The sequence below is a fragment of the Osmerus mordax genome, chromosome 3 (assembly GCF_038355195.1).
Source record: "Osmerus mordax isolate fOsmMor3 chromosome 3, fOsmMor3.pri, whole genome shotgun sequence".
Classification (NCBI taxonomy): Eukaryota; Metazoa; Chordata; class Actinopteri; order Osmeriformes; family Osmeridae; genus Osmerus; species Osmerus mordax.
The window spans coordinates 10126589-10139670 of record NC_090052.1 but is presented as its reverse complement, the minus strand read 5'-3'; the positions used below and the strand labels follow the sequence as shown (position 1 = coordinate 10139670).

At 39.7% G+C, this 13082-nt stretch overlaps 2 protein-coding genes across 7 annotated transcripts in view; one reads left to right on the top strand and one right to left on the bottom strand.

Annotated features, from left to right (window-relative positions):
• The first annotated feature begins 315 nt into the window (after positions 1-315).
• si:ch211-139g16.8 (immunoglobulin superfamily member 6) lies at positions 316-2691 on the top strand. Of its 6 annotated transcripts, none has more exons than XM_067233741.1 (6): positions 316-477; positions 704-1056; positions 1326-1420; positions 1601-1651; positions 1865-2015; positions 2200-2691. In XM_067233741.1, the coding sequence occupies exons 1-5, from the start codon at positions 368-370 to the stop codon at positions 1976-1978; spliced, it is 723 nt and encodes a 240-aa protein (XP_067089842.1). In that variant the 5' UTR covers positions 316-367; the 3' UTR covers positions 1979-2015; positions 2200-2691. The 6 variants fall into 6 exon arrangements, with proteins under 6 accessions (XP_067089842.1, XP_067089841.1, XP_067089840.1 ...); XM_067233740.1 differs by having other exon boundaries at positions 321-455; positions 700-1056; positions 1865-1969; positions 2200-2339; XM_067233739.1 differs by having other exon boundaries at positions 321-477; positions 1865-1969; positions 2200-2339.
• The window catches only part of mfsd13al (major facilitator superfamily domain containing 13a-like), a 33065-nt gene continuing 22095 nt past the window's right edge, over positions 2113-13082 (bottom strand). Inside the window, exons 6-7 of the mRNA XM_067233728.1 lie at positions 12910-13053; positions 2113-2824 (exon numbers count right to left, since the gene is read on the bottom strand). Of these exons, the coding sequence (XP_067089829.1) occupies positions 2683-2824; positions 12910-13053 (286 nt within the window). The 3' untranslated portion in view covers positions 2113-2682. The remainder of the gene's footprint in view (positions 2825-12909; positions 13054-13082) is intronic.

Below are 13082 nucleotides of genomic sequence, written 5' to 3'. Positions count from 1 at the left end.
GTTTGGTTAGGACCAGGCTAGAAGTAACCTGCTTCAAAATAAATATTTTCTTATTTGCTGCATTGCAATACTCTGAATCCTCAATGCTTATAGAGTTGTGATTGCCTGAACCGTGAAATGCAAATAAGCAACAGTCAACAGTTAGTCACTATTAGTCACTCTGTGTTCATTTGAAGAAGACATAAGACTTGAAAAAATAAAAATGTCTTCTTCAAATGAACACAGACAGGCACATACAATGTGTATAAACATTAATACTTTCTCTGTCTTACTATCCAAATCTAGACACTGGTTATAAGAGAAGTGACCTACAGGAAGGAAGTGCGAGAATGAAAAAATCTGTCTTATTTCATCACTGCATTGAGTAATGAGATCACAGGAGTTGAGCAGAGACAGGCTACAGAGACACAGAGGACATTGGGGAAATGAACAGGTTTCTGTTACTTTTTCTAACTGTAAGATTTGTTTCAACAGCAGGTAAGATCTTTACAGTGTGGCTTTTTTGGGAATGATTTATAGGCTTGTGATCTACCCTTATCAAAGCTGTCAGAGACAGTGCTATACTAGTACATGCGATCAATACAAGATAAATTTGAATAAACACTTTGTATAGAATATAGTACATATATTTATTATGTAGTGTAGAGTAGGATGACTCCTGTTAGAACAGACAGAGTAGCATTAACTTTCTTATTCCAGACAGGATGGGAAGCACACCAAGCTGCATTGTGGGGATAGACCAGCCAAACAAGATGATGTCGCAGGACAGCAGTCACATCATTCTTCCTTGTGACGTAAATATCAACTGTTCGTCCACCAACAAGCTATTTAGTTCCATTGAAACCCTTTGGTTTGTCTTCAACGAGCACTCACTCTATAACAACCCAATCAACCTGCCAGCACAAAGTTACAAGTACAGCCTGGAAGGACACTCTTTGAGGGTCCGCTCTCTCCACACCAACGACAGTGGGGTTTACCACTGTGCAATCGTGCTCCAAGGGGTTGTGCATCAAGGAGCACAGGAGATAGGACGAGGAACCAGGCTGGTGGTGAGAGGTACAGAGAGAACCTTTTAGCTTGACTGGATGGACCTCTTCCTGTCGTCTTTTTGCTCTGATTGCTGTTTTGTTACTCAGTTTCAAAGATCAAAGAACTGTTAGGTGGCTTGGTTGTTTACGTGTTGTAGATAGAATGCAGAGAGAGAGCTGCAAAGTAGTGTTGAGGTAATGCATTGTTAATGTGGAGAGTATGTAACAAAGAAACACAGATTATTTTTGGCATCACTCGGCCACGTCTAACAATTCCCCTCGTGTTTTCTTGGACAGATATGCCGGTGGTTTGGCACACTCTTTTGTGGTTTCTGTTGGTCCTGATGGCACTATACAGCCTTGCTGTGGTGGTTCTGATCATTCTGAAGAAGGTAAACAACCTGTGTAGCTTTTGAGATTTGATTTGATTGAATGTAATGTGTTTTCGATCCTCGTAAATAACATGCATCCACCAATGTACTATTAGTGTGTGTTTTGGGAGTTGATGTTAAAAGAGGTAGATTTCCTATCACTAACAAATGAACATCTAACATACTGTTTTCTTGTTCTAGTCTGGGCAAGATATTACCATTTGCAGAGGAACAAGGACGAAATGTGATGAGGTAACAAAAAATATATAATTTAGCATACCTGGGAAAACCCAGTCAAAACAGGAACAAACTGACATTTTAATAGTTTTACCATCCTTTCATATAAAGGATATTTGTAAATAACCACTTGTCATACATGTTTCTGTCAGAAAGCTTAAATTTAATTCAGATGCCCAGCTCTTTAAAAATGTTAATTCATAAACAAACTTACTGTTTGTTTTACAGAAAAACACTGTCACCAAAACAAAAAGAGCCCAATTCAGGGCTGTTGTGCAAGAGTTATATGGTAGGAAGAATGCACAGAACCCTAAGCGTTCATCTCAGACTACGGTAGGCTAGAGACGGAAGATCCTCTATTACATCACACCGCGATTCTGTAAGACTTTGTTGTAAAAACACTTGTGTAGTTCACCCTTTTTTTGTTTTTCCTTAACTACTATTTGTAATCCCCCCTCCATAAAAACCTCATCCACTCAAGCATTAATGTAATGTATTGTAAGAAATACAGCATGGTGTTTCCTGGGTTTACCACTAAACAACATAACCCTATCCCTTTGCAGGTTCAAGGTCCTCAGTCCAACAATCCACCAGATGACATATATCAAAATGTGTGAATACCATCAGCTGAACCGAATGTCAGTAAACATTGAAAGTACTTCATGCTTCTACCCTTCATGACTTTAGAATGTAGACTTTCTACTAACTAAAATAGAGACAGTACAAAAAGATTGATAGAAAACATTCAGAGGATATCGATTTCAAAACAATAACTTGGACATAACCTTTAAGTGATAGGCACAATATTATGATAGTTCCTCAATGCCTTTTTTTAGCATAAAGACAAAATGAAATTACATTTTACATTCATTTGGTTGAGAAAACAGTAGGCTGAGTGGTACAGTACTGAAAGACAAACATACAATTATATTTCCAACATGCAAGGCCCACTGTTGACATAAATGTATTCCTGTCTGCAATGACCAACCTAACCCAGCCTGCTACTTTACCCTTTACCCAAAAATCCAATAAAACTTTGTTCCTGTTTATCCATCAATATACTTTGTGTCCACTGTGTGACTGTTTCGTATTGAGAATGGCCTCCATGCCAGGGCCTGTAAAGCTGCCACACACATGGGCAGCACACACACCAGGTAGAACATGACACTGTGGAGGGACTCCAAGGCACTGTTGGGAAGAAGATACAGCTTGATTTGTACACCAATGTGTTTTCCAAGATGAGAGGCAAAACATGCTTGGTATTTTTAACATATCTGCATAACATTCACTTTCATGCAATTAATTGCACTCTGTTTATTTTTTCCATTGGAAACATGGTCATGCATTGCTTCATCACTAGAGGGGGTCTGCCTCAAAGTGATGAAACCAGAAGTTGAATTTAGAAGATTACTTAACTATTGGCAAGTTTGGATAGAGTATAAACTGGATGAAATCATATATCAGAGGAAGGAAGTTTTGTTAGTTTAGGAGACCATATGTCTAAGAAACATGAGAACTGCTACGGGGTTGCTCAAAGAAGCTGCTTAGGTCCATTACTTTTTTCTCTTTATATGTTACCACTCTGCGACATAATCAGAGAACATAATATAGATTTCCATAGCTATGCAGATGACACACAACTGTATATATCCGCTGAACCCAACAATGCAACAGCCATAAATTCCATTACCAACTGCTTGTCGGCAATAAACAAATGGATGAATGATAACTTTCTTAAATTAAATGAAGACAAAACTGAAGTCCTACTATGTGGCCCCAAATCCAAAAGAGAGATGCTAACTAAGAATCTAGGAGGTTTAACCCCTTGGCTTAAGTCTCGGCGTAATCCTGGACTCAGATTTGAATTTCAACTCTCACATTAATAAAGTGACCAAAACAGCTTTTTTTTCACCTCAGGAATATAGCGAAGGTACGACCATAAAACAAAATGATGCAGAGAAGCTAATTCATGCTTTTATATCCAGCTGGCTGGACTACTGTAACACACTTTTCGCTGGTCTTCCCAAGAAAACTACTGAAAGACTACAGCTCATTCAAAACTCTGCAGCAAGATTATTAACCAAAACTAAAAAATGATAACACATTAGTCCTGTCCTTGCTACTTTACTCTGGCTCCCTGTTACCTTCAGAATTTACTTTAAGGTCCTTCTCCTCACATAGTTCTTCCTCACTTCTCCTCATGTCTTCTCATTTCCCCTGCAAGAGGCAGCCTCATCGTTGAATCAAAACGAATAAATTTGGCAGACCGGTGTAAAAATTGACCTAATCTCTATGACTTAAACGTCCTTTTACGTTTTTCCCTTCTCGTGATATTTTCAAGCATTTAGCCTACTCGTTGCATTCAGTCATTAACAAAGAACCCCCTTTGAAGATTATTCTACGACGTTACCGGCAGTAGAAGATGGAATCGCGATTCAAACAGTACCATCTGCTAACTGAAAATATGCCCCCCAAAGCATAAATAAGCTTGACATTTATTTAGTGGAAAATCGCTCATTCATAAAAAGCTTGCTGGTAGCGATCATTGTCAGCAACAACGCAAAATGCGATATAGCCCTGTGTGGAGAAGGTGCCCCGGTAAATTGTACTACTACGGTACACTACTGCTGTGTTCGTCTTGGTAGCGATTGCGTTGGTTGAATTGGATTTAACGTTCCGTTGTACGGTTTAGGCTGAAATTAATTATTTTCATGAACAGATTGACAAAGTTTAGGCTGTGGCAATGAAGTTCAGGTTAGTAGTTAGATAGACTTTTGATTTAAGTAAGGGGAGTGCCGAACATGTTCTGTCGCCGTTTGACTTCCTAAACAGCTGTGTAGATGTTTTTGTAGTGTCGCGTAGGCTACAGCGTTGCAGTGATACACTGGATTGAAACCACAGGTAATGATAATTTCACCCACAAATCGTTTACTTGTAATCTAATGTCATAATAAATCCTACAACGAAAATGTATATGTGAGGAATGTTTATTTTAACGATTGAAAACAGATACATCATAGACCACTGTAGTATGTGTTGCCCGGGCAACACAGGCTAATGTCATGATGCTAATACTTCAGTGAAATAGTAGACTACTGTTTCCGAAAGTAGATGTACTTCCTTAATAATATCAGCTTATATTGTACATTACACATCACAATTGTGTGTCATATCACAAAGTAAAATGAGTAAATAGTTATCACCCTGGCCTCTTTGCTAGTGGCGTTTCTGCAGCTGCCTTGCAGTAAAGCTATAGTTAGTCTAGCTATAGACAAGTTTATGAGCCGTTTCCGCTCTACTTCCTAAACTCCTCCCTTCGATGCAATTCGCTTCCGTTCTGGCGGGCTGGGTTTGTTTTGCTAGATAGCTCCGTTGTGCCGACAAAGCACTGATATCGCAGTGACAAAGAGGATATACAATTTATAACATGAAGAAAGGTGGTTCGGGAACGACGTGTGCGGTAGTTGGTTGCAAACACTCGAGAAAGCACCAGAACTTTAATAACGTCCTACTTGGACCGTGTCCTGGCAATAAATAAAGAACATTATGCTACATGTTTTGCCAGGATAACTGGCAAGACCATTGAATGTTCATGATGTTCCTGTGTGTTTATTCCTTTGACTGGGTACAACAACGCGATCAGTCAACCGACTATAAATGTTTTTAATGTTTCTAATGTCGGGCTACGAATTTATAGAACAACTTCTGTCTGATACGTGTGGCATCCTTTAGCCAAATAATTAGCCTACATTTTGCTGAGAGATTGAAGAGCTAGACAACAAATGTTCTAATGAATCACCGACTAAAGTCATCTTCTGACATTGCCTTTGCTCCATGTTAAAAGCTACAAAATGATGGACTGCCAAAAGCTTTATAACTATAAATCTACTCTAAAATGTACTTAAAAGTATGGCGACGACGTTGGCAACTTATCCAGTAGTAAATGTCAAACGACAAGTATGTCAAAGTAGTAGAACCGTGATCCCAAGCTAGCATCAACATCGCTGTGTTTACACCGGCAGACGCTTTGCAAACCACTTCCGGCGGAAATGAAATGCATTTGTGTAGAGTTATGGCGGCCCCCTGGGATTTGGCACGTAAACTTGTCTATCCCCCAAGTTAACAGATGCGAAACTAATGTTCTGCCAAAGATAGTCACGCGTGTTTTCGTGACATTAGTGACTTCGTGACGTAGTGACATTGTAACGTCAGTGACTGTGGCTAGCAAATTAGCTGCCTTGCAGTAAAGCTATAGTTAGCTAGCTATCCCCCAAGTTAACAGATGCGAAACGAATGTTCTGCCAAAGGTAGTCACGCGTGTTTTCGTGACGCTAGTGAAGTAGTGACGTTAGTAACGTCAGTGACTGTGACTAGCAAATTAGCCAACGTTAGCTTCACTTTTCGCCACAAAAACTTAACTTGAGCCTAAACCATGCAACGGAACGTAAATCCCAATAGAAGCAACTCAAGGGTTAGGGTCGAAAGACGAAACTTTTGACACCTAGGTTGTGCATGTAGGCCAAATATTGACTGAGTTTTAGGGGGGCAAAAAGAAATAAAAATAATATATATGTGAGAGAACAAAGGTTGTGCCCTTGCCGAGGGCAAAGCACACCCAACTACACACCAGCTAGAACACCATTAGAGGTTACCAGAAGCAGTTATAAGAAGATTGGTGATGCGGCCTTTGTCAACTACTACACCCCAAAACTATGGAATACATTAGCCATAATTATTAGGGAACCAAACACGCTAGACATTTTCAAAAGACAGCTTAAAACCTTTTTACCAAAGCATTTTACTAATTTTTTATCTCAGAAGAGTTTTATTAGGGTTCCTCCGTTAGGAGGAAACCTATTGTTTTTGTTAGTATTCTTATTAAGGTTCCTCCGGTTTGAAGGGAACCTATTGTTTTTGTTAGTATTCTTATTATTATATTGCTCCGCTAAATGGCCTAATAGCTCAAAAAGTCCTTGACCCGATTTTTTCAAATTAGGCCCAATGATACAACAGGTCACTCACTACTCCCAGACCGCTAATGGCCCATGTACGCCATAGGTGGCGCTATAAGCCACGCCCAAAGTCTACGTGATTTCCCCAGCGCCCCATTATTCCAAAATGTCTGAAATTTGGTATACATGCCTTATTTCTCATGGGGAACAAAAAAGCCTCAAGAACCCATAAGGTCCGCCATGACAGATTTTGCTGTACTGTCCAAATTTGGTTCAACCTTCAAAACCCTTCTCCTCATGAACTATAGATCCAATCGACTTGAAAATTGTTACAGAATTGTAGAACACGTCTTTCTATTGGGTCAAATTGAATAGGGAATGCAATACAAAATGGCTGAAAGAAGTGTATTTATGTAAATGTCCACATTGCCACAATATCTTTGTGTTAATAAATCAAATATATTTTGACTGATGGTTTTTCAAATGTTAGTGCTTTCAAGTTGACATCATTCTGAAGTACCATATGCAATTTCACCTTGATATGTCAATATATGATTGAATTCTATTGAATGGCTCCACAGTGCACGCACACTCATCCTGCCCCTTGACACACGAGCGAGCTTGGCGATACACACACACACACACATGCTTTCTGAAAATTGTGTGTTGACCAAGCCCCCACCCTCGGTTTTTAGCTCCTGTTTCATTTCGCTTCCAATCGCAGCTTGCCATTATGAATAAAAAAAAAATTTCGGCGGCATTGTTGTTTTCAACTGGAGTCGCCTGATAGCCGTGTTGGAGGCAGACACGTTGGGTAAGTCCTATCTTTACACATTTTAAGATAGAATCAATGATTGGGTTTGTGAAAGTACACTACTCTTGAATTATGGTGAAGGTTTGAGCACTTTTAGACCTTGAGATCGTGAGTTTGAAGTGACGGAAAACCGAACTCGAAAAGTAGCTAGCTTTTCCCCTTTGTGTTTATAATTAGTCAACATTTTGCATCTCGGAGAATTCTTCACCCAAAAGGTTGAGGAGGGCAGCCTTTCGGAGAAAAAGCAATTCCCCACAGACCTGTAGGCTCAGAATTTTGATTTGGGTCGTAAAAGTCTTTGTAATTGGAGTGAGTTTGGACGCCAGGGAGATAGGCTTAGGCGGCAGCCATGTTTTGGTTGCATCATGTTTACCATTTTATTTACAGTTCTGTAAATTCCACCCCCAAAAAGTGCAGGGCAGACTCAAGAGATGTGGGAATTGTGCTTTTAGCCAGATGGTCCTATTATTTTTGTGATTAGTGGAAAACTTGCAATTTGAGTGAGAGTGCATTGTTTTGACGTTAGCCTCAGAGTTAGACTTGGTTGGCTCACGGGCAGTGACTGTATTTCACTCAATTCTACTCACACAGAATTTAGATTTGATTGGAACTCTCTCTTTTATAGATTTATAGTTGGATTTGACATTTAACAGACATTTAATTCATTTAGCAAGTTGTTTAACTCAAACAACCATAACACAGTACATATGGCATACAAAGCTGCAGTCAGATTTGGCGAAATTGTTAGCTTGGATGTTATCTTTACATATAGATGGGGTCTTGATGATGATGCGCACGCAGCTTCAAGGCAGAAAGACGCGTTCCATTTCACTTTTACTGTACCCTACACTTTTAATGTTCCCGCCATCCCTGAATAAAGTTTCGACTGATCTGATTTGTTGATTTCTGTTGCTATGAAAACCAGTTTAGGTTAGCTAACTAACATTGTTTTTAGCTAGCTTGCATTACCATTCAATCGCTAACAAAACATTAGTAAAAATAGTTCAAATCCCCATTCAGCCTATTGTTGTTGGCCAAACATGAAGTAGTTATGCTCTCTTGTTGTCCAAGTCTCGATCTTCTACAGTGTACATGTTTATAATATTTTGCGATTTCGCGGAGGAACCCGCATCACTGCTTGCAGCTATATTTACTTTTATTATAGTTTTTATTGATTTTCATTCCCGCAAAGACTGCAGCTTGTGTTTTTGTTGAATTACATTTAATTTATATTGGGAAACCACAAAGACTGTGGCTTGCGATACCGCAAAGGCTGTGGCTCGAGATTCCGCAAAGACTGCAGCCTGTGTTCAGAAGGGTTTCATTACTTTTATTACTTGTATTATTGTTTTTATTGATTTTATGTAAAGCACCTTAAGCTGCAATTCTTTTATGAAATGTGCTATATAAATAAAGTCTTATTAGGGTTCCTCTGGTAGGAAGGGAACCTATTGTTATTGTTGGCTTTTTTCTTGTGCAATGGGAGTCAATGGCAGCCCCGAGACCAGTACTGTAAAAAGTTGTGAAATTTGGCATGTTGAAACTGCAGAGCATTAGTAACTACCATACCAAACATGGTCCATGTGGGACAATCGGTGGCGCTACAGGCCACGCCCTAATATGTCAATTTTCAAAGTGATGACATTTGCATCCCATTTGTCCCAAAATTCTGAAATTCATTACATATGCCTTATTTACCATGAGGAATAAAAAAGCCTCAAGAACCTATAACGGCCGCCATATTGGATTTTTCTCTACAATAAAGATTTGTCCAAAACTACAAAATTCTTCTCATGAACCGCAAGTCCGATCGACTCAATTCTGAGCTCTACGTGTGTAGGTTACATGTATTTCTATAGTTTGGGAACCAATAAGGAATTTATTACAGGATTGCCAAATTATTAACATTTACTAAAACTTTACACCTGTTGCACATATTTCATGTGTCCATAAATAAGTGCCACATTGACCTAGGGAATTGATCTGTTCCACATACGAGGAAGACACTGCAACATGTTCCCATGTCCAAAGGCAACTTCATATCTTGAAATAAAGGACATCTAATTTATCGCTAATGCTAAAATAATGCTTTAAACATCCGCCGGTCCAAAACTGATGGTAAAACTCTGATTCAATCACAAATTCATATGAAGACTCTTGAGAATGTTTAGTACACAAATCTGACAAAAAGTTGAATGTAAGATAAAAAGTAGATTTATTGTGAGTATTTGAAATATGCATGCTTGGCTAATTGCTAGGGATATTTCCAATGAAATGTCTCCCCTTGCTCCTCAGCGCTCGCACGCTCCAAATTCTCACAGATACCCCCTTTCCACCAAAGTGAACCGGGAGCTAGTTCGGAGCTGGTGCTAGAGCCAGTTCGGAGCTGGTTCAAGAACGGAGCTTTCTAAGAACCGGTTTGCTTTTCCACGGGCTAGAGCCACCACAGAGCCACATCATTACGTCACTGTATACGTCTCATTTTTCCCAGCAACTGTAAAGGCTGTTTATCAATCCGAAGAACACTAAGAACGCGAAGTTAAGATGCGTGTTTTCTTGGCTATTGCGCAATACCCTGGACTCGCAGCAGTATGACAACACTGGCCTTATCAGCGCAACATTTTATAAACTTTTGCTGTATAGTGCTTGTGTATTACATTTGTGTTAAATATAGGCTCAATAGCTCATAACATTTGTGTTTGTCATTTCACTCATTTGATAGGATTATGATAAAATGCAGCAACTAGTGTCTGCACTGCACTGCGATGCTAGCTAGGTTATCGAAGGAATTTTCAAATTAGCAGTTTCATCAATAAAATCAGCAAATTTTCAGCAACAACACTGCCCACTTCTCGTTACATTTTAATTCAGATGCTGATTTACAAGTACCGTTTAGCTGAAATATGAATTTTAAAAACTTAGAGCAATGGCGGTTACCGTGACCAAGCCCGCCCCAAGCAGTTCTTACTTGGTTCCCAATCTAGCCCAGCCTCGAAGTGGTGCTATTTGCGAACCACGTACGAACCACTTACGAACCACTTTTCCGGTTCTCAGTCTGTCGAAAGAGAAATAACTGGTTTGCGATAAAACACCGGCTCCGAACCGGCACCCAAAATGCGTTGGTGGAAAAGGGGTAAGACGCAGCCTTCCCCTTGACACATGCGCAAGCTTGGCGAGACGCACACACATTTCAGGAAATTGTGGGCTTACCAAGCCCCCACTCACTTCATGGTTTTTAGCATAGGCCTTTGTGGACCTTGGGGTAATTGCATTTCCTATTTTGTATGCAATGGTAAACACAAATCCTGAAACCTTGATAGTATAGGCCATGAGTAACTACCACACCACAAATGGCCCACCATTACCCATATGTGGCACTACGGCCACGCCCCTATTGTCAATTATCAAAGTGATGGCATTTCCACCCCATCAGTCTAAAATGTCGGAAACTATACATGCCTTACTTATCATGGAAAACCATTTAGTGGTGACCCACACAGTCCACCATGTACGGTGAACATTTTAGACTTACAAATATCTTAAGAACCATGACTCCAATTGACTAAGAATTTGGTTTGATGTGTAGGCCACATATATACAATGTATATATGTGGCCTGAAATGGTTTGCAATGTTGAGGAGGAACCCGCAGCTATATTTAGGCACCTGTTGTTTTTGTTAGTTTTTAAATTATTATTATTATTATTATTAGGGGCCAAGCAGCAGCAAAGCTGCAGTGGCACCGATTGTTTTTGTTAGTTTTAGTTTTATTATTATTATTAGTGGCCAAGTGGCACCTATTGGAATTGTTAGTTTTTTAAAATTATTATTATACTTAGGACTAGGAGTCTATGGCAGCCCATAGAACCGATTGGTGCGAAATTTTGAAATTTGGCACACTGATTGGGAACGGTCTCCTGATTATTGTCACCAAGTTTCATATCGATCACTGAAACACTATAGCGCCACCAAGGGGTCAAAGTTGGAGGTGTGTTTACGACCATAACTTTAGAATAGTAATAAAAAAATTCTTAACCCATGTGTTATCTTCAGGTCATTCTGACCCATCAGTCATTGTGACCCACCATCATATTGCGAGAACTTTACCGCATACAAAAACAAAGTGAAGCATTTTCTTTTAATAGATGGGCTGTCTCAGACCCCCTACATTGCGAAGGTTAAAAGAAAAGTATTTTTATTTGTTTTTGTATTGGGTAAAATTGGGTACACACAATGATGGCTCTTATGAACCTTTGGGTCATGTGACCCGAAGGCAGCACAAGGGTTAAGTGAGGTATTATTGGATTCCTTAGATGCAGACGATCCGACTGGACCCTATGACGTCATTGTCGTCATGACAGTTTTACCGTCATTTGTATTATATGAAAAGCCAACTTTTTCCAACTCCTCCTAGGCTGTTGCTCTGATTTTCATGAAAATCGTAACAGATCATCTTCAGACTATGCCGACAAAAAATCTTTAGATTATTATCGATAAGTCAAACCGTTCACGAATAACGTGCAAACGATTTTGACAGAGCACGCCAAAACGGACATGAGGCCTTGACTCTGCAACGGTTTACTGTATGGAGACGAAACCTTGGAAATGTCATCACAAGCATGTCATTTAATCTTCTTCCTACCACAATCACCTTGATATGACAAAATATGACTGAATTACAGCTGTTTATACTGGGGTCAAATCTGCGCTCGCCACAGGAGGAACGGCTTACTTTTTTAATACAGTAACCGAACATAGCAACTCCCATCAGTGAGAATAGCTCACTCGGATAAGACATCCTTTGCAACACAAGGTCGTAGGATCAAATCCAGCCACATTCATCAAGCATGTCGCGATACCGGAGTATCTGTTTAGCGAAGCCATGTAAACCACAGTAGCTGTCTAGCAGTATAATCATAATGGTAACGATAATGTTTCGTTCTCAGGGGATTTATACTCAAGAAGAGTCTGATTTATTGTGCTTTGTAGATATAACGCATCGGCTTTCTTGCATCATAAATTCTGAACGGTTTGACCCAAAATCAAAAGATCGGACTCTTCTGATTCTTTGCAGCACACCAAGTCGTAAAATATTACGCTTTCCGACGTCGGCCATTTCGAATGTTGTCCTAAAATGACATATTTACTGAACGCATCGGCTCATCGCTACGAAACTCGGAATATGTCTTTTGTGCAATGCAATGAAGGTAATCAAAAGTTTCGGGGTACCGCCACCGCATTGCCAAAAAGTACAATGCGATTTAAAAAAAGCAAATATTTTATTAAAGGTTTTGCTTTGCTTTTTTAGCTACTGAAAATCCATATCAAATGCTGCCTGGCCCCTTCATTGCTGCTTGCAGCTATATTAATTATTATTATTGATTCAACCATCTCGCACATTGTCGTCCTTTAACCCAGACACAAGTTAAAGCAAGACACATTTGACCATTGGATGAACATCAGAGCAAACCAAGAACATGTTATGTTAACAAGAAGTTTTTATTTTACCCAGGACTTGCTCTGCTCCCAGCCTCCTTTAGCTCCTCATAACCAAACTGGTTTAGAATGGTGACCACCATCATAGGGGCCAGAGATTGGGCTGGCTTGGTGAACAGAGCATTGGTCCCAAACACCATTGAGGAGAGTGGGGAGCTGAATGAGAAACAGAATGAGAGACATCA